Genomic DNA, 21840 nt, shown 5'->3' with positions numbered 1-21840 from the left:
AACTGTGCTCAGAACGGCCCATTCAGCACATTCTGATGCCCTCTTGGTAACGGGGAGCCCAGGAGACGAAGCAGGAGTCTCTAGTCAAGAGCCCATAATGAGCCACAGACTTAGAGCTACAAACTTGGCTTCTTTCTTCTAGAAGCTAAAGATCACTCAGAAAGCAAAAGCATCATCAGTGTGTCCACCCTAATACCCTGCAAAATAAATGTTTGTTAAATAAATGAATAAATGAGCAGACATGCCCAGTATCGCTAAGATGGAGCCTGGGTTCAAACCCTGTGCCTCCCATGTGTCACCTGTCCCTTCCCTGACGACATCACACAGACATCACTGATCTCACAGGACTGTTCACAGAATGGTCCCCCACTGACCCGGTTGTCCCCATATTATATCGGCGCTGTACCCTGGTGTCTGACCATGTTTGGTTTTTCATGTTCTCTTCAGTGTTTTAGTTTTATTATTTAGAAAATCATACCTTCTCTGATCACAGAAGACAGAAATGTTCCTTTTAAGAGCAAAGAATTTTTTTGACATTTCCTTCCAATCCATCTTCCATCTTGGCTTTGAGCTTCAGCAGTATGGGGGTGGTATGGCGGAACGGATGTGTCCTGACTCAAGGCTCCCCGAGTCCTTCAGCTTCACTGAATAATGGCCTGGCAGGAAGGCCAGGTCCCCCTCTCCTGACCTCACCCTGCTAAGCTTCAGGTTCCTAACTCGTCGAATGAGGTGGTGAGACCTGATGCCTACTATCGCCCCCTGCTCTCACGTCTGAGTGAACCCAAGACCAGTCACCAGGCTCTCCCGCTGGCTGACTGAGCAACCTTGGGCAGGTGACAGCTTCCCCAAGCACCTCAGCTGCCCAAGGGACCCAACGATATGCACCCATCCTACCCTTGATGGTTACTGTCACGCCTTAACTTGACTGGCCTCGGGGTGCCCAGATTAAACACTGCCTCTGGGTGTGTCTGTGGGGGTGTTTCTAGACCAGGTGAGCATTTGAATCAGTGGACTCCCCTCCCCAGTGTGGGAGGGCATCATCCCTCAGGGCCTGAAGACAAAGGCAGAGGAAGGAGGAATTTGCCCCTCTTCTCCTGCCTCACTGCTTGATTTTGGACATCTTGTCTCACTTTTTCCTGCCCTCGGACTGAGATTCACGCCATCCGCTCCCCTGGATCTCAGGCCTTCAGACTGGGACTGAATGACATCACTGGCTTTCCTGGGCCTCCAGCTTGTGGACAGCCGACTGTGGGACCTCCCAGCCTCCATAACCGTGAGGGCCATTTCCTGAGAATCTCCACATGTGCATATACACACACATGCACGTCTCCTGTGGGTTTTACTTCTCTGGAAAATCCTAATACACTACACCTCATGGGACTTTGGAAGGATTCAGTGGAAGCAAAGGTGTGAAATCACTTAGAAAAAAGTTAGGAGCACCCTACAAATGTTCACCGTGGTGACAGCCTCTTTGCTGCTGCTTTAGTGCTCTCTTTTTTAAAAAGATTTTAGAGAGTGAGCACGAGTGGGGGGAGGGGCAGAAGCAGCAGGTGAGGATCCCAGGACCCTGAGATCATGACCTGAGCCGAAGGCAGACGCTTAACTGACTGAGCCACCCAGGCGCCCGCTGCTTTAGTTCTCAACCTGCAGCATGCGAGTCCCCTGGGGCTGTGTGCACACACCTGCTGGTAGATTCTCCGCACGAACAGGCCCCGAGTGAAGGCCTGAATGATGACGGCGGCCCTGCGGGTCCTCCGGTAGGCCAGGCGGGCCCTCCGCATACGGTACTGCTTCTGGAACACGACGGCTGCTCGGGTCCTCCGCAGATGCTCAGCCAGCCTGGGGAGGAAGAGAACAGGCAGGCCCTGCTGACAGAGGCCTCAAAGCCATTTGTGAATGCAAGCCTCTCCCCACTCAGCCCTGCCTGGACACTCCCGGCTGAGCCAGTTTTTGTCACTCTTGCAGAGGGCAGCGACACCCCGGGCACCCGAAGCTGCTCTGGGCAGCTCCCTCCACACTAAGGAGTTTCCAGGCTGCTCACTCTCCAGCCCACGAGCCCCTCGACAAACCTGGGCAGTCCCCAACGACATCACGTGTGTATGCTTCTGTCTGTCCCCTGTACCCAACTTGGCTTGGAGATACCAGGATCCGGGTCTCAATCATGCCTGCCCCCCACATCTAGTAAGGGCCGGGCCTGGAGGTGCTTAGTGTATATTTGCTGAATGAATAAAACCTTCTCAGGCCCGCACCCATCTCTCCCTGCTTTCTCATCTCCCGCGCCCTTTCTGCCTGGAATGCACTACCTATGGCCACCTGACTTTCCAGTTTCATGTCTACATTCCCCACCGCACCCCCAAGTAAGACAGTCTGACACTTACCTCCCCTTCCGGGCTTTGTTTGGTGCCAGGCTCAAGCCAAGCGCTCAGAGACTCAGAATATTAAAAGCTAGAAAAGCCCTCCGAAATCATCTAGTAGAGCCCCAAGGAGGAAGGAACCCCCCAGCCGCACCCTGCCTGCTGAAGGGAGTCCGATTCCCCAGTCTGGCTCTCCGTAAGCATGTTCTCCTTCTATGGGCCCTGTATGTCCCTGGGGACACAAACTCCTGCAGGGAGAACGCAGGCCAACTCTGTTTTAGAGCCTCACCATCTGCCACGCAACACGGAGTTGCACGCACAGGGGTACCCAGCAAGGACTTGGCTAGTTTGCCCCGACTGTCAAGGATTACCTCGTGTTGATGCTAGCGACAGCTGTTTATTTCTCTGGCTTTTGTTCCAGACATCAGGTCTCAGTGGTTCAGAGGTAATGAATCTGGTTATGCCCAGATGAACAGCTTACGGCAAGGATGTGAGGGTAAGCAGCAGCAATCTTCTAACTTAATGCTGTGAAGGATGCCTGCTCGGGCTTGTACCTGAGGGGCTTTTTTTTCCCTTTTAACACTCCAGCCGAAGTGACTGAATAGCCACTTGTCAAAGCCTGGCTTCCAAATACAAGACTTCGTGGCAACTTGTCACTTCCCCAAGGAAACCCTGTCCTGAGAGCAAGCTGATTCTGAACCAGGGGTGGGTCTTACAGGAGGCCGTGTCCCATGTGCCCTCTCAGGGGAGATGCTCACACCCAACGAGACCAGGGAGGAAGGGCGGTAGTTTCTGCTGCACGGTGCCGGGCTGGGTGCTGGGCTGGGGAGCCGGACTGGCATCCAGGCTCCGCCCCTGCGTAGCCATAGGTGTTTAGACAAGTCACACCTTCAACGACTCCTAACCAGGACCTCCAGAGATCTTTCCAGCTCTAATTACCAAATTCCTGACGGATGTGGAAACTGGTGCTGTAAATCATGAAGCCGAGTGGAAGCTGTGAAAGGCAGAATTTGTCTCTTTTTCTAAGAGATTACTTTGGGATTTAGGCAAACCAGTCCTAGGTTAGTGCTGGCAGGATGGGGGCAGACTGGGGGCATCAAGAGACTTGGAGCTAGACTTACTCCTGCAGGTGAGAAGGGCACGGGGACAGATGCCCAGCTCCTGGGAGAAAGCTGGGGTGCAGACAGAACCACTGTAGGCTGAGAGAGGCCAACCAGCTAAGTCCACGCCCCCGCACCTGCTATGTGCCCCAGCTTGGCTCACCTGCGGGCCAGGTGTCCTCGGCAGAACCTCTGCAGAGTTAAGGCAGCCGCCTTCAGCCTGCGGTATTTCACCTTCTGCAGCCAGCCCCGGACCGTCTTCTGGATCATGATGGTGGCTGCCCGGAACTTGTCGGCCCGAAGCTTCTCTAGGTAGGCCACCTGGCCTGCCCGGAAGAAGATCTTGGTGCGGCCAAACTGGAACTTGTCGGGATCCTTTATAAGGCAGGGAGGGGGGGGCGTGAGTGAGGCAACATGTCCCACCTTCCTGGTTCTTCGCGGCAGAATTCCCTTGCCAGAGCTCACGTACCCCTGCTCTTAGACACATACTCTCAGCATCCACCGAACAGCCTAAGTCCCTTCTAGTAGACTCACGGGGCCAAGGTGTCCAGGGTGCAGCAGGGAGCAAGACGCCTGCCCTCAAGCAACTGACATCATGGTGAGAGCGGAAAGACGAGCAAAGGCTGAGCAACTTTTCAGGCAGTGGTGAAGATTAGGAAGACAATAAAAGTGGGGACTTACGGGTGGGATGGGGATGTTTAAACAGGATAATCCAGGAAGGCATTTCTCCGGAGGTGATGTCTGAGCAAAAACCGGAATAAACCCAAGGAGGCAGCCCCGGGGAAAACGTAGAAGAAAGTTCCAGGAGACGAGCAGAGTAGATGTAAATGTCCTGTGGCAGCCAAAGGCTAGATGTGTTTGAGGAACAGGAGAGCCAGGGTGGTCAAGCGGGGGAAACGCGGGAGGCTGGCGGGAGGGGCTAATCACCAGAGGCCTCGCAGGTCACAGCTCACAAGCGGGACGCGAAGCCCCTGGTGGTGCTCAGAGCAAGGAAATAACCGGCTCAGGTCATTTAATTTTCCTCAAACCACCACCCTGCTGTATGTATAATTCCAGATCGCAAATAGCCCTCCAAATAAATTTTATTTGATTTCAGACTATGTTGAGATATTTTTGACATATAATTACTGTCTTAATTATATTTAGGCTCAAATTAATTACCTTTCCCCATGCTCACCCCCGTGGATAAGGAAAGATGGCCCAGCAGCGTGCTTCTGCACCAGACTGGGACAGAACGCTTGTGACTTAACCTGCAGAAACTGAGTACTCTTTGTAGCTAAACTTCTTCCTAATTTTATTCCCTGGCATGAAGACCATGAGGAAGAAGTAATGAGCCAAGGGCTAAGGAAAACACACACAGGAACATGTTTCAGGTTGACAAATGGCTCTGAAGGGATGCTGAATCACCACTCTTTATGGGCTCCTCACACAGGGACGATGGAGCTGCCTAAGCCGGGACGTGGCGTCCAACGAGACCGTCTCTGATGGTCTCCTCACAGCCAGGCTGCCAGTGAAGCTGGGAGGGGCCAGGTGTGGGCCTGGCTCTTATCCCTGCCTCTGGTCAGGGCCATGTACCCAATGGGCCCCCAGCATATGCTGCGAGGAACAGGGCTGGATCAGGGCCGGAAGCTTCCAGGCAGCCAAGGCCCTGTCTTCATCACTGCCCTGCTGGCAGAGGCTGCTTCTCAGTGCAACAGGGCCAGGGAGCAAAAGGTGAATGGCTCAGCCCTCCCCGCCAGAAAGAAGTCTGGCTGCTCAGTCTTCAGCCAAGCCACGGCCTGGGGGAGTCTGGTGCCTCCCAGGAACCAGAGTACACACATGTTTGTTTCCTGTTCTGGAAAAGCCACTAGGAAGGGTATGACCTGGTCTGCAAAGCCACTGTTTTCACAAATATAAGGATCCTTCTGAGGGTTCCACCTGCTGCAGCCAGCCACCACTAGCCTGACTGCCACACTCCCTTAGCCCCTGTGTCCTGAGCACACCTCTTACCTCAGACCTGATTTCGCCAACCCCTAGAACTTGCTGACTACACTACGCACATACCAGACAATCAGGGGTTATCTTTTGAGAACGCTTCTCTAAGAATCACAGACTAAAGGAGCAGAAAGGAATCTCAGCAGCCATCCTAGGCTACTCCTTTTATCTCACAGATGGCAAAACCAACGTCTGCAATGGTGAAGTGACTTGTTCAAAGTCTCACCAGAGATACCAAGACCCAGGAGTCCCGGGCCAGTGGTCTCTCACGGCACCAGGCCCCTTTTGTAACACCATCTCTTCCCACTACTCACGTACATAGTTCCCTGTGCTTCCGGGGCTCCCCGGAGATACTTGCTAATAAGATTCTGCTCCCCGGTCATGCTCAAGGTTCAGGCCCCCATGACCTGATTCCCTCCAGGGAGGTCTATAATCACACCAGGGATTAGTGGTCCCGGAGGGCAGGGTGCTTGCATCATGTTCTTCTAGAGCCTCCCAGCGACCACTCCAGGTTAGGGCACACAACAAATGCAATACATACTGGTGGAACTGAAGCACGAACAAAACTCAGGTGAGCATGAAGGGCGTTCCTACCACCCCTGCAGGAGGAGACCACCCCTCACGAACCACCTCATGAAGCAGACCCCCCGCCCCCTCCCATGCACAAGGCTGTTAAGCCCACATGCCACCGGCTTTTCTAACGACTGTGTTCTAAACGGCACTAGCACCTGCTTGGTGCTGTCACATGCCCTTCTAGGCTACCGTGTGGCTTCAGCCTAGCAGCACTGGGGACTAGAAGATGTTGCCCCAAAAAGGGGGGGCGGGGAAACAGAGGAAATACAAGGTCTCCGGAGAAGTGTTGAAGCACTGATCCCAAGTCCTTCTCCAGAAAGGATAACTACGCACAGTGATGTTAATCGATCAGACTGGCTTAAGGGGCACAGTGATCCAGAGTGGCTGGCGGTGGGGGGAGAGGTGTTGAGTCGGTCCACTGGTAACACCTTGGGCAATTTCTACCAGCTTTCTAGACCTCAGTTCCCTCATCTGTAAAATGAGAAACGATGTTTGTATCTTCCTCATAAGGCACTGTAAGGATTAGATGAGGCAGGTACGTGAAGCCGTCAGGAAAGTGACGCCTCGCTGCTTCGTAACAGCCATGACAGGCCCACCTAGCTCGTCACCCACGCAGCCACCTGCACGAACTGAGAGCCCCTGTGAGAACCAGTAACAGTGCCAGGAACACAAAGACAACAGGTTCAGGATCCCTGCCATTTTGGGGGTTCCCAGTCTGGTGAAATGACAAACCCTTGATTGCAAGACAAGGGGATAAACGCAATAATGGAAGACCGGCAGTAAGCACTGTTGGTCGATAAAGGCAGGGGCAACTGACTCCACCTGGGAGGTCAGAACAGGCTTCACAGTCCAGAAGGCATTCTAAGAGCCCAGTTGGGAAGGAGGGGAGCGCTCAGGCAGACCAGCAGGAGAGGAAAAAGGCCTTCAAGCAAAGAAACAGCCCACGTTCATATAATTCTTCATCAGGGAATTCACTTGGCTCATCCCTTCCCCAAACATTCCTTCTGTGTTGGGCTCAGTCCTTATAACTAGGGGGGGGGGCACTACAAGGACTGTCCTCAGCAGTAAAGGATCCACACAGGACAGCTCGCACCAGGCTTCTGGTCGGCTGCAGGCTACTAGTTCAGTCTCAGGAACTCGTAAGTTATATGTGGATTTTTTACTGCAGTGGAATGGGGGTATTGATGCCCTTAAAGCCCACATTGTTTGAGGGTGAACTGTACTGGAAAATTAAAATTTTTTGATGTAGTTCTTCTCTATTACATTACCTTCTGCAAGGGAAGGTGTGTGAGGTAACCCTATACTGAGACCACTTTGACCATGCCCTGCTACGATCCCTGAATACCGTGGAGCTAACATTTGGGATCTGCCCCTCACAAAAGGCCGCAAAGTAGCTCCAGTCTCAAGACTCAGGTTTGAGTTCAGGTTAATTGCAGCCTTTGCCTTATTTACAACAAGCATCTGGGAGAAGGCCTGAGGCCAGTTACGCAGCAAGTAGATATGAGAAGCACATCTATTTACCCAATTGCTGACTTCCGAGCTGTGCCTGGGCTTCAGATCGGAGCCCCCAGGCAGGTGTGCAGTGTGGGCAGGTGGGCAGTGTGGGCAGGTGCATGGCATGGGCAGATGGGCAGATCTACAGAGCCTCGGGCTTTGGAGAAGCCAGAGTCCTGGGCCAGCAGCAAACCCTAGAGGGTTGGTACAAACATTTTTAACTTTCTACATGTGTCTAGATGTAAAAAAAAAAAAAAAAAAAGTAGGAAGTACTCTATATATGTGAAGGGACTTCTCTTTTACAGTTGCTGATGTTGGAAAAAGGATGAACGTCTCAAACGGTTTTAAGAAGGATGAAGACCAAAAGCGCTGTTAAGTCCCCACTCCCTAACTGAGCACTGCGGCCAGGCCTCTGGGGGCACGCCCAGCTCACCTTGATGAGGCTCTCCAGGACAGACCTGCAGATGGCCTTTTTGTCTGTGTTGGCGAGCTCTCTCTTCTTGACCAGCACCCGATACCGGTTGAAGAAGTCATGGTAAGCCCACCTGGAGAGAAAGCAGATGCATCAGGCGACGCGTCACACAGCCACCCAAGGGCCGCAGGCCCTCTCAGACCGTGCCGCAGAGCAGCGAACCACATTCCAGGGGCTTGTCTTCCTCCAATCCCTCTGAGAATTTCAGTGTGGCTGAATTATACCACCGTGAGTGGCAGAAGGAAGAGGAGGGTTCTGCGGACCCCTCTGGGAGAAGTGACCAGAGGCAGAACCACGTACAGGGCTTCCGCCCACGGGGAAGTGTGGACTCCCACCACACTGCTGGAGGGGGAGCCTTGCCTAGAGTGCGGCCTGGTTTTTAAATGTTGTTTTCTTATGAAATTAATACTTCTCATGGAAAAGTTTAAAGATGCAGAACAGTATACATTAGCAAATAAGAAGCGATATCCTAACCCCAAGCAACACCACCTTTCACACATCTTGGTATACCTTAGAAGGTACCATTTTTCTCCCCAAAGTAGAGTTCGCTTAGGATTTCCCTTCTGTTCCTTAGAGTAATGCGAGCCCACTGTGCAGGAAATGTTCAGCAACTCACATACAAAATTTTAAAAATTGACGAGCACTTATACTCCCACTACCTTTTCAGTAAGAGTCCTTGGGTAGGTTCTGGAAGGGAATCTTTCAGGGCGCCTTGTCTCTCAGCCTCGGAGGAGAGCTCTACTTAACAAATGCAAGCTTTTCAGCGAGCGAACTAGTTCTAGGCGGGGTCCGCCCCTTTCTCTTGACAGCTACCTCCGCTCACAGATGTTCACCCTGACCCTCGCGGCTCCTGACCTGCGTTCGGGGGGATGCTCACAGCCTCCTCACGTCATTGCACATTCTGTTCCCACACTAGGCTACTCTAAGGAGCCTGAACTCCCAATCTAAATCCCTCTGGAGGTGAAGCCGGCCACCCATTCCCCCGGGGTCCCGTGTCCTCGGCAGAGGGACACCATCGGCCGCCCGCTCGCCCCTTCAGAAGCATCAGCTGCGGTACACACACCCTGTCCCCCGATTGTGCGTCAGCCACTTACCATCACTTGTGGCCTCACTAATGGGGAGTGAATGGATCTACCTCTCCTCCTGGAGCACATTTACCTTAAGTAAAATTTCATCGAAAGAACTGAGCATGTGGAATATTAGGTATTCCGAGGGGTGGGGGGGGGGGGCCACACCACGTGCTTGGGACCCTGGTTCGTGTAAAGCGCTTCCCCTTGCGCTCTGTAACCATCCCCAGTGTGGGCCTCCGCTCCCCCTGCCCTCCCAGGCCTTCACAGCGCCCTGGGAGGCGAAGGAAAACCCAGACTGAGCTCCTTGCCTCTCCGCCACCTCGGTCACCAGACCTCGGTTTGGTGGAAGATTTCTAACCTAGCTATGGGTGTTGGGGCAGCGGGGGAGGGGGGGGAGAGCAAGAGACAAAAAGCATTCTCGTTTCCCCCCCCACCGCGTAAGATGGTTGTTTAGAAGTTACGCCTTTTTTAAAAAACAGCTTTGAGGTAACTCACAGCAACATTTACGTTTAATATGGACAATAGATTTTAGTATATTTGCGAAATTGTGCGACCGAACCGAATACTGCATTCCAGAACCAGGCTCCCAGGCCCATTATCAGTCACTCCCCATTCTCCCCTCCCTCCCAGACCCTGGCAGCCATTCATACCCTGTGTTTCCATGCTTCTTACCTTTTAATTAATCCTGTCACAAATGTAATGGCAGCCTCTGTTCTGCTCGGAGCTGACCAGGCATTACATGGCCCTGCTCACGGGCTCCCCAGAACACGTGCAGGTTCCTTCAGGAGGAAGGCTGTTCTACAGCCTGGGGGAGGGTTCCCTCACTTCCTGTGTTCCGTGGTTTCCTGCCCCTCCAGTTGTAGGGGGCTATGACCCAAACCCACCGAATTCCGGGCCATCTCTAAGGCGGATTTAAAAATGGAAATATTGAAGGTTATATGCCCAGCTAAAGGCTGCTTCAATTATTCCAGTCATGTACGATAAATGTCAAGAAACCCCTGAGGTCTGACCCCTCTTAATTCTGGAGGCTTAGGAACAGAGCTAGAGGTGATAAGCCACAAATCAGATGTGTGTTTTATTTTTAACACACGCAAACACTACCGGATTTCTCCCGAGCTCTTTCTGCCCCAACCCCCAAGCTTTAGACACAGGCCATTCCCTCTACTGTTACTGTAGGGTAAGATGCAAATGGAATCATGTACACAGAAAAAGGGCTTTGTAAGGTCTAAGTCTTCTTATTCCTCGTGCCCACCTACCCACATGCGGCTCCACAAGCCATTGCTCCTGCCCGTTCAGGGAGGTGTGGGCTCTCCCCCCAAGGCAGCTCAGCACTTTCTGTGTGACTTTCTGAGGGCACCTCCCCCTCTCTGCAATATGGTTATTTGTGTACTCATCTTCTTTCTCCCTACGAGTTTGCAATTTCTCTGGGGGAAATAATCAGAGCAGCATTTAGCTGGGCTAAAAACCTTAAATGGTTCTAATTTGAAGATCTCTTACTGCTGACAGTTCCCTAACTCAGGGAGGTTATAGGCTCAAGGAAACAAGACAGCAGGGAGATGGGACTGCACAGACACCCAGGCCAGTCCCGAACAGGCCTACTCTAATGCGGACCAGCAGGCTGGACCTTAATCAAGTCTTGGACTCATCCCACACGGATGTCACCAAAATGGAGAGAATGTCACCCACCTTACGAAGTACCTCCAAACACTGTGGTGGCCAAGGAGCTCATGAATGTGGAGTGCTTAGAAAGCTCCCCCCACCCCATCCAAGTTACTCTCCCTGCCTGCCACCCTTTTTCTTACAAAGGCTTCACTGAATACCTGCCCCAGGGTGATACCGACGGGGCAGGAATGTGCCCACAGAAGACAAGCCATCCACTGAGAAGGGCTTGGGCGGGTACTCCCTCATGAGCTCCCACAGGAGCACACGGCCGCCGTGGGATCTGGGCATGTACGAGTGTCCTTCAGCCAAGGACTCAGAATCAAAAGTGGACTCTCTTTTCTGTGGACCTCTGTGCTTTTAGAAAGTCCTTGCAGGAAAGGCTCCCCCCCTCACCTGTAGAAGAAAAACCTCCCAAGTGAAGCTAAACAGAATATGTGATTGTTTTTCAAAAAATAGAATTTCTTCACAGAACTTCCTGATTTGGTAGGGACATCTGGATGGAGGTTTTTTGTGGCCATATAAAAACTGGGCAAGACCCCTCTACAGGACCATAGGGTGTCCAGGATTTCCCCCTGAAGTACTCCACTACCACAGACTCTCTCCCTCCCATAGCATCTTAACAACACCTGTTTCCATGCGGGATACAGCGCTTTAGGCCTTCCATAAGAGATAGTTTTTCTACATGCGTTACCTTCTCTGCTAGACTCCAGCCTCCTCTGGCCGGGCTAGGACACATTTTTAAACTTCTCAGCACCTAACACAATATCTTCATAGTTACTTACATTTTTAAAATAATAGGTATTTTCCTGACCAATAAAGAGGTTGGAATCCCAATGTTAAATCTTTTTGTTCTACTAGTGTTTCTCAAAAAGGACACTGCTGGCTTTGGAGCAAGACAAACCTTTTGTGCTCAAATGGACACAGGGCCTCTTCAGACCATTCCCTACTACCCTATTCCTTGAGATATACAAACGTGTTTGCAAATATTTGCAAAATGTTTACTATAGAACACAGTTCTAGTCTAGAAAACCACTTTCTTGAGAACCACCAAGCATGCCTACCGTCTGCCTCCACAGTGTGAGTCCACTGCTTCTGTCCTGCTCTTTCTGCCTTCCTCAGGTGATGGTGGACAGGTCCCCTCCCACTTGCACTATGGCTGTGTGGTTCCATGTGGTTCCCTGGCCTGGACGGATCTTTTAAGTCAGTCCTAGGCCTGGCTGCTCCTCCATTCCATTTCACATTAATGGTGGGAGAAGAGCTCCCATTCTTAGTCTATTACTAGGCCGCAACTGCGGCCTCAACCCTGGGCTATATGCAGTCCTAGTGGCCTCAGGGACAGAATGCACACTCAGCCCTGCTCTCCCTGGATTTGGACTCACAGGCAAGGGGCTTGGCCGAATGTCTTGGACTTCAATGTCGTGTTTCCTGTAGAATAAAGGCCTGCTTCACCCTGCGTGCCCCTGGCCTGCTAGGGAGGTATGCCGATCTGGTAGAGTAGTCACAGCTGAGTGTGTGGGAAAAGCCCAGGACCTAGGATCAGTCCTGGTGAGAGTGGGAAGAACAGAGGCAGAGGCAAGGTTGGAAAGATGCTTCCTTGTACAAGCTCCTCGGGCTCAAGACAGCACGTGGTAAAGCCAGCTGCTGTGAGTGGCGAGCACACGCACTAGGGTGATGTTTGGGTTGACTGAGTTCCCATCTAGAGCCCGATAATGGATTTAACCATCTACATGTGGGAACATTCTAGGGAACATGCCTCCCTGAGTGGTCCTCAGTAGATGAATGTAAACAGGTGGAGTGGATCTCTCAAAGTGGTCACACTGTGTACTTCCCTTCTCTTGGATAGATTCCCTCGTGCGGGATTGACTAGATAAGACAAACTCTAAGAGGCCCTCCAATAAGACCAGGGTAACATGTCACCAAGAAGAACCCCTGAAGATGGCAGGTCAGGTTATCACAAGGGTGAAAATGGCGAGCATGTTTGCAAATCTTATCTGATAGGCATCTAGTATCTAGAAAATACAAAGAACTCCTACAGCACCAAAGAGACAAATAACCCAATTTAAAAATGGACAAAAAAATCTAAATACATTTCTCCAAAGAGGATATACAAATGGCCAATAAGCACATGAAAAGATGCTCAACATCATTAATTGTCAGGGAAGTACAAGCAAAATCACAATGGTATACCACCTGACACCCCCTAGGATGGCTACAATAAAACAGATAATAACAAGTGTCGGCAAGAATGTACAGAAAGAGGAAGCCACATCCATCGCTGGTGGAAATATAAAATGGTGCAACCACAGTGGTAAACAGTCTGGCAGGTCCTCAAAGGGTGAACAGAGTTACCATATGAGCCAGCAATCCCTCTCCTAGGTATATCGTCAAGAGAAATAAAAATACATGTTCACAGGAAAATACGTACATGGGTATTCAGAGCAGCATTATTCATACCTGCCGGAAAGTGGACATAACCCAACTGTCCATTGGATGATGATGGATAATACATAGCATATCCTTACAATACGACGGTATTAGGCAACTTAAAAGAATAAAGTTCTGGTAGGTGCCAAAACCCAGATAACACAAAAGGCCACTTATTATATGTTTCCATTGGTATGAAATGTCCAGAGTAGACAAATTTCTAGAAAGAGAAAGTTAGTGGTTGCCAGGGCTGGGAGCAGCGGGAAAAAGGTAGTGACCACTAATGGAAACAGGGTTTCTCTCTGGGGCGATAAAGCATTCTGTAATTAGTAGTGATGGTTGTACAATTCTGGGAATATAATGAAAACCACTTCAGAATTGCATACTTTAAAAGGATATTTTTATCATACATAAATTATATCTCAATTTTTAAAAAGTCTGTGCGATGAACAAATGAGATTTGCGGAGGGCCTGTGTAAGGCAATACATAAAACATGGGATTTGTCATTATTTCAGCACCGATACCCGCAGAGGCGTTCCTAGTGCACAGGTGGCGGGGTGTTCGCCCACCACTCACACCACCATTGATTAGCCTCTATTTGCTCGCCCCCCTGTCCCCCACCTATGTCCTGGGAAACACAGGCTCAGACTCAGAGGTGGCCCCGGGTCTGAAGGTTGCTAAGCTTTGCTGCCGAGGGAAGGAAACCTAACTCTTCCCCATTGGCTCTGAGCGGGAACTGAGTTACAAGGTGAGGAGCAGAAAATCTAATTAGTCTTGGCACTGCCCAGATACAACCAAGTGGCTGCAGCTGACCAGTGACCAACAATTTCCTCCAAGGGACAGTGTCAAGGCAGAGCGCATTTACAAGCCAGCTTCCCCGCGACTGCGACGAGCAGCCCCGGCCAAGAACCCTGTGAGAGACTCTAGTCCAAGGAAGTGAGCGCAGCTCTCAGCCAGAAGGGCCAGAACGAGGGGCTCTAAGATCTCGGGACAAAGAATGGTTTCACACCAAAATAAACTCTACATTACTGTGCTTGGTGGGGGTTTTTGATCGCAAGGCAAGTAATCATGTGTCCGTTTAATCATGACTAAAAGGGCAGGTGAGCCAGCAATTTCTCAAGACTGCACCTCCTTCCACAGTCCTGTGTTTCGGCCACATGGGAGCTGAGGGGATGGAGGCTGGCAAAGGAGGAGTCTTTTCAGAGGGTGCCACTGAGTTTTTCTGAGGTGAAGAGATGCACGGAAGATTTAGGAGTTTTGCTTTTAAATATAAACCTTGCATATTCAAGTTGTCCTCCCACAACATATGGCTCGTGGTTACATGGAGTTCGCTTCATAAACATCCTCTGGGACGCAACACTGCGCTGACCCCCGACCCCCACCGCGAGGGAGACAGAGCATCGCACAGGCATAAAACACATGGGGGGAGCAGCGGGAGCGGCGAGCCAGGGGATGGTGGCCGAGCTGCTCTTCCCGGACAGTGCATTTATCACCGTGCTTCATGTACGTGAAAATGGGCATATTTCTCAGCCACTGCAGCACATTTCAAATAGAATGATACATTTTCATTTTAAATCAGACTCGGAGAGAGTCATAACTCTTAGGCAGATAAAAATAGACACGTATACCAGAGCCTGAGGGCGGGACAAGGGACCTCCAGAGAGCTGTCACCAGCCCGCCACTCCGCGTGTGTCCTGTCGGGCTGGCCAGGTTTCGGAGGCATTGGGCACGTCTTCACTTCAGAACAGGGCTAAGCGTCCTGTGCCCAGGGCATCAGTAGGCTGGATGCAGGAACCTGGACTGAAATTGCGGCTGCAAGGGGCTGCCCCCTGCGTGGGCTCCTGGGGAAGTGGCCTCCGGACATTTCATCACAAGTGCCTCTGACCCTGGACCATGCATTTTCTTCCTCTTTGGCACTTTCTTCCCTGGAAAAAGTGGCACGTGCCCTTTGGCCACTGAAGTGGGAGAAATGTAGGAAAATGTTAAGTTGTAANAAATCACTGAAGCTTCCTTTGGCAATAGCTCTGCAAGACTGCGGTTCCTTGTGAAGGTAAAGCATGTGGAATCACGCTGCCATCGTGCGTCTTAGCACCACAGGGGCGAATTCTTTCTGGGATGACCCCCAAATCTGCTCTGGTCCCTCCAGGCTCTCAGAGGTCTCCCAAAGTCAGGGTAACAAAAGGACTGCTCGGCTCTACATTCTGAGGGGACACTTCCTTCAAAAGCCAGCACCGTGACGGGTACACAGTAGCTATACCACCTTGCTTACTTTCCCCAGATACAGCGGACACCCCAACCTCCGAGATGAAGCAGGAAGGGAGATGTTTGAGCAGTGAGGTCACGCCAAATGGTTACCATGACCGGCAGGTGCACACAGGCCATGTGCGGAGTTACAACATTACAGCCCTTTCACCACGACTCACCTTTCAGAGAAAGGCCAGCCTGGGTGCCGTGGCTCGGGGAGAGGAGATTAGCATCGAAATGAAATAACATGGATGATTCCACTCTACTTCAACACCAGCAAAAGTGCCATAAAACTATGGCGCCTCTTTCCAACAGGTAATACTTCAAACGGCCGTTTGAGGAGGGACTCCTCCCTTTGAACCTTCAGCAAAATCTGCTAAGACAGCAAAGGTAAGGCAGCGCTCTGGACCTAAGCCCGAAGGCGTAAATCACAGCAACATTTTCTGTGAGCAGAAAATACCAGGTTCTCCTTCCCTCCCTATACTCTCCACAATACTTGCAATCGTGAAAACAAAAGGTACAGATGTCCTTGTGATTAGCTCCTAGAAAGAAGTGTAAATTGATTAGGGAGGCGGGAAAGACACCGATCCGCTGGCCCCATAAGAGGCAAGTCTGTGGGCATCTCAACACTGCGGGCGACTCTGACCGCAGCCAGGAGGGAGGAACGAACTGCAGGAGAGCCCATTTTCCATGTGGGTCTAAAGACCTGGAGGAAGCGTGCTCTCTCAGCGGCCAAGGGAGAGGTAGTCTGGACGAGGAGAAAAGCCTGTCTGGCATGCTAAAACTGGAAGACTGAACAGGAAGAATGAATGAGGACTGACTGGCAGAGAAGATCTCTTCCCAGATCGCTGGGCAGGAGAAGTTATCATCCTTCTGTGCCTGGACATGGTGCTACTTCTGGCTGGCAGGATCCTCCCACTGCCTCCCCACCCGTCAGAAGCCTTCTCATCCTTCAAGGCCCACTTCAAACCTCATCTCCTCCATGAAGCCACATTTCCTTCCAAACTTGGCCTAATTCTATGTTGCTCTCTGTTTTAGGTTTTCATCCCTTCTCCTAGACTGAGCTCCTGACAGGCTGAGGTCATGACTCAGATCCTTGATTCCCTCCTGGCCATGGGCACAGAGCTAGAAGCTCCATGGGGGAGGGGACATGGAGCGGGTGACCAGGTTAACAGGAGAGGAGACACGAAGGCAAGAACACGTTCTTGTTCTACAGAAGCTCAGGTAAGACCACAGGAGTAACACCCTGTCCCCTTCCTATTCCACCGTCTACAACAGAGGATTCCGTACTGCGGCAGGGAAGCCCAGAGAAGTGTGGGTGGGACACGCGGTCACTCTGATTTCACCGCTAATCACATCAGACCCAGACTTCTGGCTTTTGCCTGATGTTCTCCAAGACGTTCACACCCTCTGCAAAGCACTTATCCTACTATCAAACAACTCATTATATTAGAAAGTTCTTGGCAAAACAGGTGGCTCCTGACATCCGGAGATGGATCCCCATGGTTTCCACTGCTCTAGAGTATCTCATTTTCACACACTTCCCTTGTTTCCTCTCTCCTGGCGTGGCATGGCCCCAATGTTCACACCTCCCACTTGACAAGCCCCCCAGCAGCACCAAATATATGTGAGACAGAAATGAGCACCTGGGCTCCTCAGCTCACCTGGAGGCCTCTGCCATGCACAGCCCAGGTGTGGCTGTGAGGACCCATGATCCCGAAGGTTCTTACACAAGGACCCTCAACAGTTGAACACAGGACATCTCAGCTCCAGTTTTGACAGACTTTAGGTAATTCTTAGACCGACCTTTTCAATTCCTTAGAGAACTCTGGAATGCTCTTTTAAGGTGACCAAACACACCAGGATTTCACAAAAATAAAGCTAAACATTTCTGGTATATGTCTGTTTTATCCCGTAGTTGCATCCATAATGATGCTCATATCTAAATGAGTGATAACCACGTGATTAAATGCTTAAGTGCCCAGCACTGTGTGGAGGACTTTAGACGCATTACGTCCTTCATTATAACCACCTGTGACGGAACTACTTGGTGATAAGGGAGCCCAGGCTCGGAGATCGACTCCCCTGAGGTTACCTAACCAAGGAGGATGGGAGAGGACAATGCAAGCCAGGCCTGACTCCAAAGGCCAAGGGTTCAACCACCAGGCTCCTCTGGCTCTAGCCTAGGCCACACACAGTTCTTTCTGCAGTCTGGACTTCTATACAAGCTGAAGCGGACAAGGTGCAGTTTTACTCCAAGCCCCAGGTCTGGGCCCAGCCCCAGGGAGCAGACATAAAACCCTACCCTTGCTCTTCACTCCTCTGACCCCCCGTTTGGATGGCACCACCTCACCGACGTGAGCAGTCAGATGCTTGGCAACAAGACGCAGCCGGGCAGAGGAGGGGGGAGGGATTCTAAGTCCTCACTCAACCACAGCCACAGTGACCTTGAGCAGCTCACTTCCTTCCGCGGGCCTCATTAGCAAAAGTGTGTTTTACATGATGACGCACCCATGTCTATATATAAGCTGAAGTGAGGTCACACTCTAATACCCTTTCTACCACAAATTGCCATCTTCTATTTTCCATCCCCGGGCATTTCATTAAATAAACAAGATGTTGGTCATGACCCATTACATTGATTTCCTGACCCACTAACGGGTTGCAAAGCAACTCTGACAAACAATGGACTGAATATGGTAGACTAAAGACTTTCTCGGAGGCCAACAGATAGGGGAGCAGGTGCAGGGGTGGAGCCTGGCTGCCTGGGGAGCACGCTTTGAAAAGCAGCGGCTAGGCAGCCCCTAAGGTCCTTGCCATGTTCATAAGTTATATGAACCACATCTGATCTGAACACTGTGCTTGGAGCAGCCACTGAAAGTCGATCCAACTGGCTAGACTACAGTTCTTTGAACTCAACACGGACCTACTGCGCCCGTGGCCTGAGCCCCATTCCCTCAATCAAAAGGTTGATGCCAGGCCCTGTAGGGCAGACAGGGAGAAGGCAGGCAGAGCCCTCAACTGAGAAGGGCAAGCATAGCTCACCTCATTCGTCATGGAGTTGTCAGCTATTCGTGTTCAGACCCTAGGGTCGGAAAAGAAGATGGAGCCCTAGGACCCTCCCTGTCTGTCTTCTAAGCAGGGAGAGACATGACTGAAAGACAACAGGAGCAGCCTTCCGCCCTGGCCACAGCATACCGTTCTGAATAATGCCCCAACCTGCTGGGTTTTGAAAAGCTGCCTGGAGGTTCCAGATTACTGGCAGTCCTTGTATTCTCTGGGTCAAATGCAAACTAATTCCATCCCTAACTTCCTTCCTGAGTCTAGCATTTGGGAGCTGTCGATGGTGATGTTGTTTCATGGTCAATACCTGCTTCTATGAAGGCATTCCTCCACTGCAGTGGCCAAGTGCCGGCTGGAGAGGCAGGGAGGGAGGCGAGAGGCCTGGCCCGCATGTCCTCCTCCCCATTTCCAGCTCCCTCCACCTCCTGACACGTACAGGACTTCCAAGGACAAGGAGTCCCTGGGGGAAAATACCACGAGCTCTAGGCTGCTACACTGGCTCTGCTCGGCTCAGCTCTAATCCACAGCAGAAGACACCTGGCCTATGAGATGCTGGTACGCAGTATGACCTCACCAGAGCTAGCAGGTCGCCATCCACGCCTCACTCCTACTTCAGGCAAGCATCTAGAAAGGATCCGGTCTTGACATAGCTTCAGCAGGCTCTAGGTGGCCCAAGAACTTATCCACAGTGCAGATTAGATCTTGATAGTGGTTTTTAAATTCAAGATTATATTTTCCATCATAAAATTTGATCCCATTTTAAAAGGTATAGGGGTCTATTGACAAATGGATGGATAAATAAAAAGTGGTCTGCGCATACAATGGAATCGTATTCGGCCACAAAAAGGAAGGAAATTCTGACCCATGCTACATGGGGGAGCCTTAAAGATATTAAACTAAGTGACAAAAGCCAGTCGCCACCACTGTAGGATTCCACGTATATGAAGGATGCAGAGTTGTCAAAAACAGAGACAAAGTAGAATGGTGGCCGCCAGCTGTTGGAGGGGGAAGGAAATGGGGATTTAGTGTTTAGTGGGCCCAGAGTGTCAGGTTTGCAAGACGAAAAGAGCTCTGGAGATGGGTGCACAGACAGGAACGTACTGACCACGACCGAACTGTACACTTCAAAATGATTCAGACAGTAAATAGGCATGTTTTATAATAAAAATTAAAAAAAAAAAAAAAGTGAAGGGAACAAGGTGGGAGTGAAGGAGAAATCCCCTTCACAGCTCTAGCTCACTGCTCGCCCAGACCGGGCCGATCTGAAGCGGGAAAAGCTGCGCCAGCGGACGCCACCATGGACTCCCACGCTTCTCAGGCCAAAATGTGTTCTCCTATCGGTCAGCAGCCAGCCTGGGCCCTCAGGGTTCGGGAACTTTATGCAGGACGGGTCTCTGGCTGACAGCGTGTAAACGGGTTCCCTGGGGAGCCAGGCTTCCCCAGGAGGGCATGGCTGGTGGGTGCATTACCTGGACGGGTAGCCGGCCGCGCTGATTCGGATCGTCTCCAGCACCCCGCATGCCCGGAGCTGCTGCACTGCCCTCTTTGGGTCAAAGCTGCAAACACAGTAAGACAAGCTGTGAGTGGCCGTGCTGGCAAAGAAACGGAACAGGAGAGAGGGACCGACGACTTCTTCCTGCACCGAGACACAGACCATCGTGCACCTTGAACTCAAGGTCAGGGGCCAAAAGGACACCGCTGGCAGGCGCATGAGCCATATCAGCAACCCCGTTCCGTGCACATTCTTGTTCTCACCTGGGAAAGGTTGCCTTCCTCTTGGCATAACTGAATTCTGTCTAGCCTCCAAGACCCATTCGTGCCTCCTCTCCAGGAGCCTTCCCTTACTATTTCCACCCACGGGGGCATCTGTGTTCACTCAAAGGCAAAATCATATACACTTGCCACCGCAAGCAGTATTGCTTCAGGAGTTAGAAGGGTGAGTTTCAGGCCAGACAAAGCTGGGTTTGAATGGTGACATGGTCACTCACCAGCTGCATGTGTCATCTGGGGAAGGCAACATCACCTCCTTGGGCCTTAGTATCCTCACCTATAACACGGGGATAATAGCAGTATCCCTTTCTTAGGGCTAGTGCAAAGATTAACCTAACGGCCCAGGAAAGCAGCTAGACCAGCACCAGGGACAACATTAAGAGGCATGCATTGTTAGCTGCTATCATGACAGCTGCCCGGTTGAAATAAAGAAACCTATCTTCCCATCTTCAACAACTCATGTGCTCTCAACTGCTGGTTAGTCCTGAAAACCCAGGGTTTACTCCAACAAGTACGCTGAGTAGGACGCTGTACAATCAGCAATCAGACGTGGTCTGGGCAGAGTCCCTGCACTAGGAGAGAAGTGTAGAGAAGTGCACAAAGCCGGAGCTGAGAAGCATGGTACCAATGCTGTAAGGAGTCAGGGGTGGCTGGGCAATCGGGGGGGGAGGGGTCTTCCTGGGGAAAGAACTCAGCTGAACTAGAATTAACCTCTGGACTTTTCTAAGACTACTACCCCACTCTGAGAAGGGATGGGGAGTAAATGCTCCCTTTCTTTCTGGCTGTTTCTCAGCTGAGCTTGAGCCCAGGGGCCAGTCATCTTGTACTCCTTCCACTCTGGGAAGTGGGAGGCAGGCAGGGCTGAGGCCCAGATCCTGGGATCACGTTGACTGCAGCACACACCTTGGCCAAGCTCTCGGGTAGCCTGCCTGCCCCGTGGAGAGAGATGGGCAGCTTTATCTCTAGGACACCAGGGGGCAGCCTCTTGCCACACGTGTCTGCCACCTCATTGACAACACTGGGAGTTTTTCCAGCAGCTGGGCCCACTCAGGATTCCGCAGGACGGACCAGGGCTGGAATCTGCCACGCTTGGAACACCACTCTCCACTGGAGACTTGTCCTGCCCTCCCACCTCTCTTCATGAGCTGCTCGGCTCCTAGTGCTGGCTGCCTTCCTACGTCAAGGACCCAGCAGTCCCCTGAGACAGATGCACTGGGTCAGCCGGCACCTTCCAGGTGACAAGACCACGAGCTGACCTTGAGTCCAGGGACTCCCACTCCCTGCATTCCAGGTCAGCCCTGAGGCTCAGTGTCCCAGGAGACACTCATGCCTTCCTCCAGGCCTGCGCCCCTTTGGCCTTCTCCTGCCACCCCCGAACCCGCCCAAGTCGTGCTACTTTGGACACCCAGCTCCTCCTCTGCTGTTCACAGGCTCTGCTTCTCTCATTCTAAAGGTGGCCAGCGGGGCCTGAGTCAGGAATGCACGGTGGATGTGCTTGCACTTTGGGGAAGGTTTCCTGCGGGCTGCAGACCTCTCCCCTCCCCCGCCCCCCCTGCCCCGGCTCTCTGCACCTGTGCTCTCCAGGCCAGGGTCTGATTCAGTCTGCTGTGTGTGTGTGTGTGTGTGTGTGTGTGTGTGT

General features: G+C 51.7%; 1 protein-coding gene across 1 annotated transcript in view; it reads right to left on the bottom strand.

The window, feature by feature from the left end:
• MYO5B (myosin VB) overlaps nt 1–21840 on the bottom strand; it is a 118704-nt gene that overhangs the window by 60212 nt on the left and 36652 nt on the right. Inside the window, exons 8-11 of the mRNA XM_040632520.1 lie at nt 19901–19987; nt 7929–8040; nt 3618–3829; nt 1683–1839 (exon numbers count right to left, since the gene is read on the bottom strand). Coding sequence (XP_040488454.1) covers nt 1683–1839; nt 3618–3829; nt 7929–8040; nt 19901–19987 — 568 coding nt within the window. The remainder of the gene's footprint in view (nt 1–1682; nt 1840–3617; nt 3830–7928; nt 8041–19900; nt 19988–21840) is intronic.

This window comes from Ursus maritimus, unplaced genomic scaffold (assembly GCF_017311325.1).
Source record: "Ursus maritimus isolate PB19 unplaced genomic scaffold, ASM1731132v1 scaffold_18, whole genome shotgun sequence".
Taxonomy (NCBI): domain Eukaryota; kingdom Metazoa; phylum Chordata; class Mammalia; order Carnivora; family Ursidae; genus Ursus; species Ursus maritimus.
Note: the sequence above shows the minus strand (reverse complement) of the source record. Positions and strands in the feature narration are given on the sequence as shown.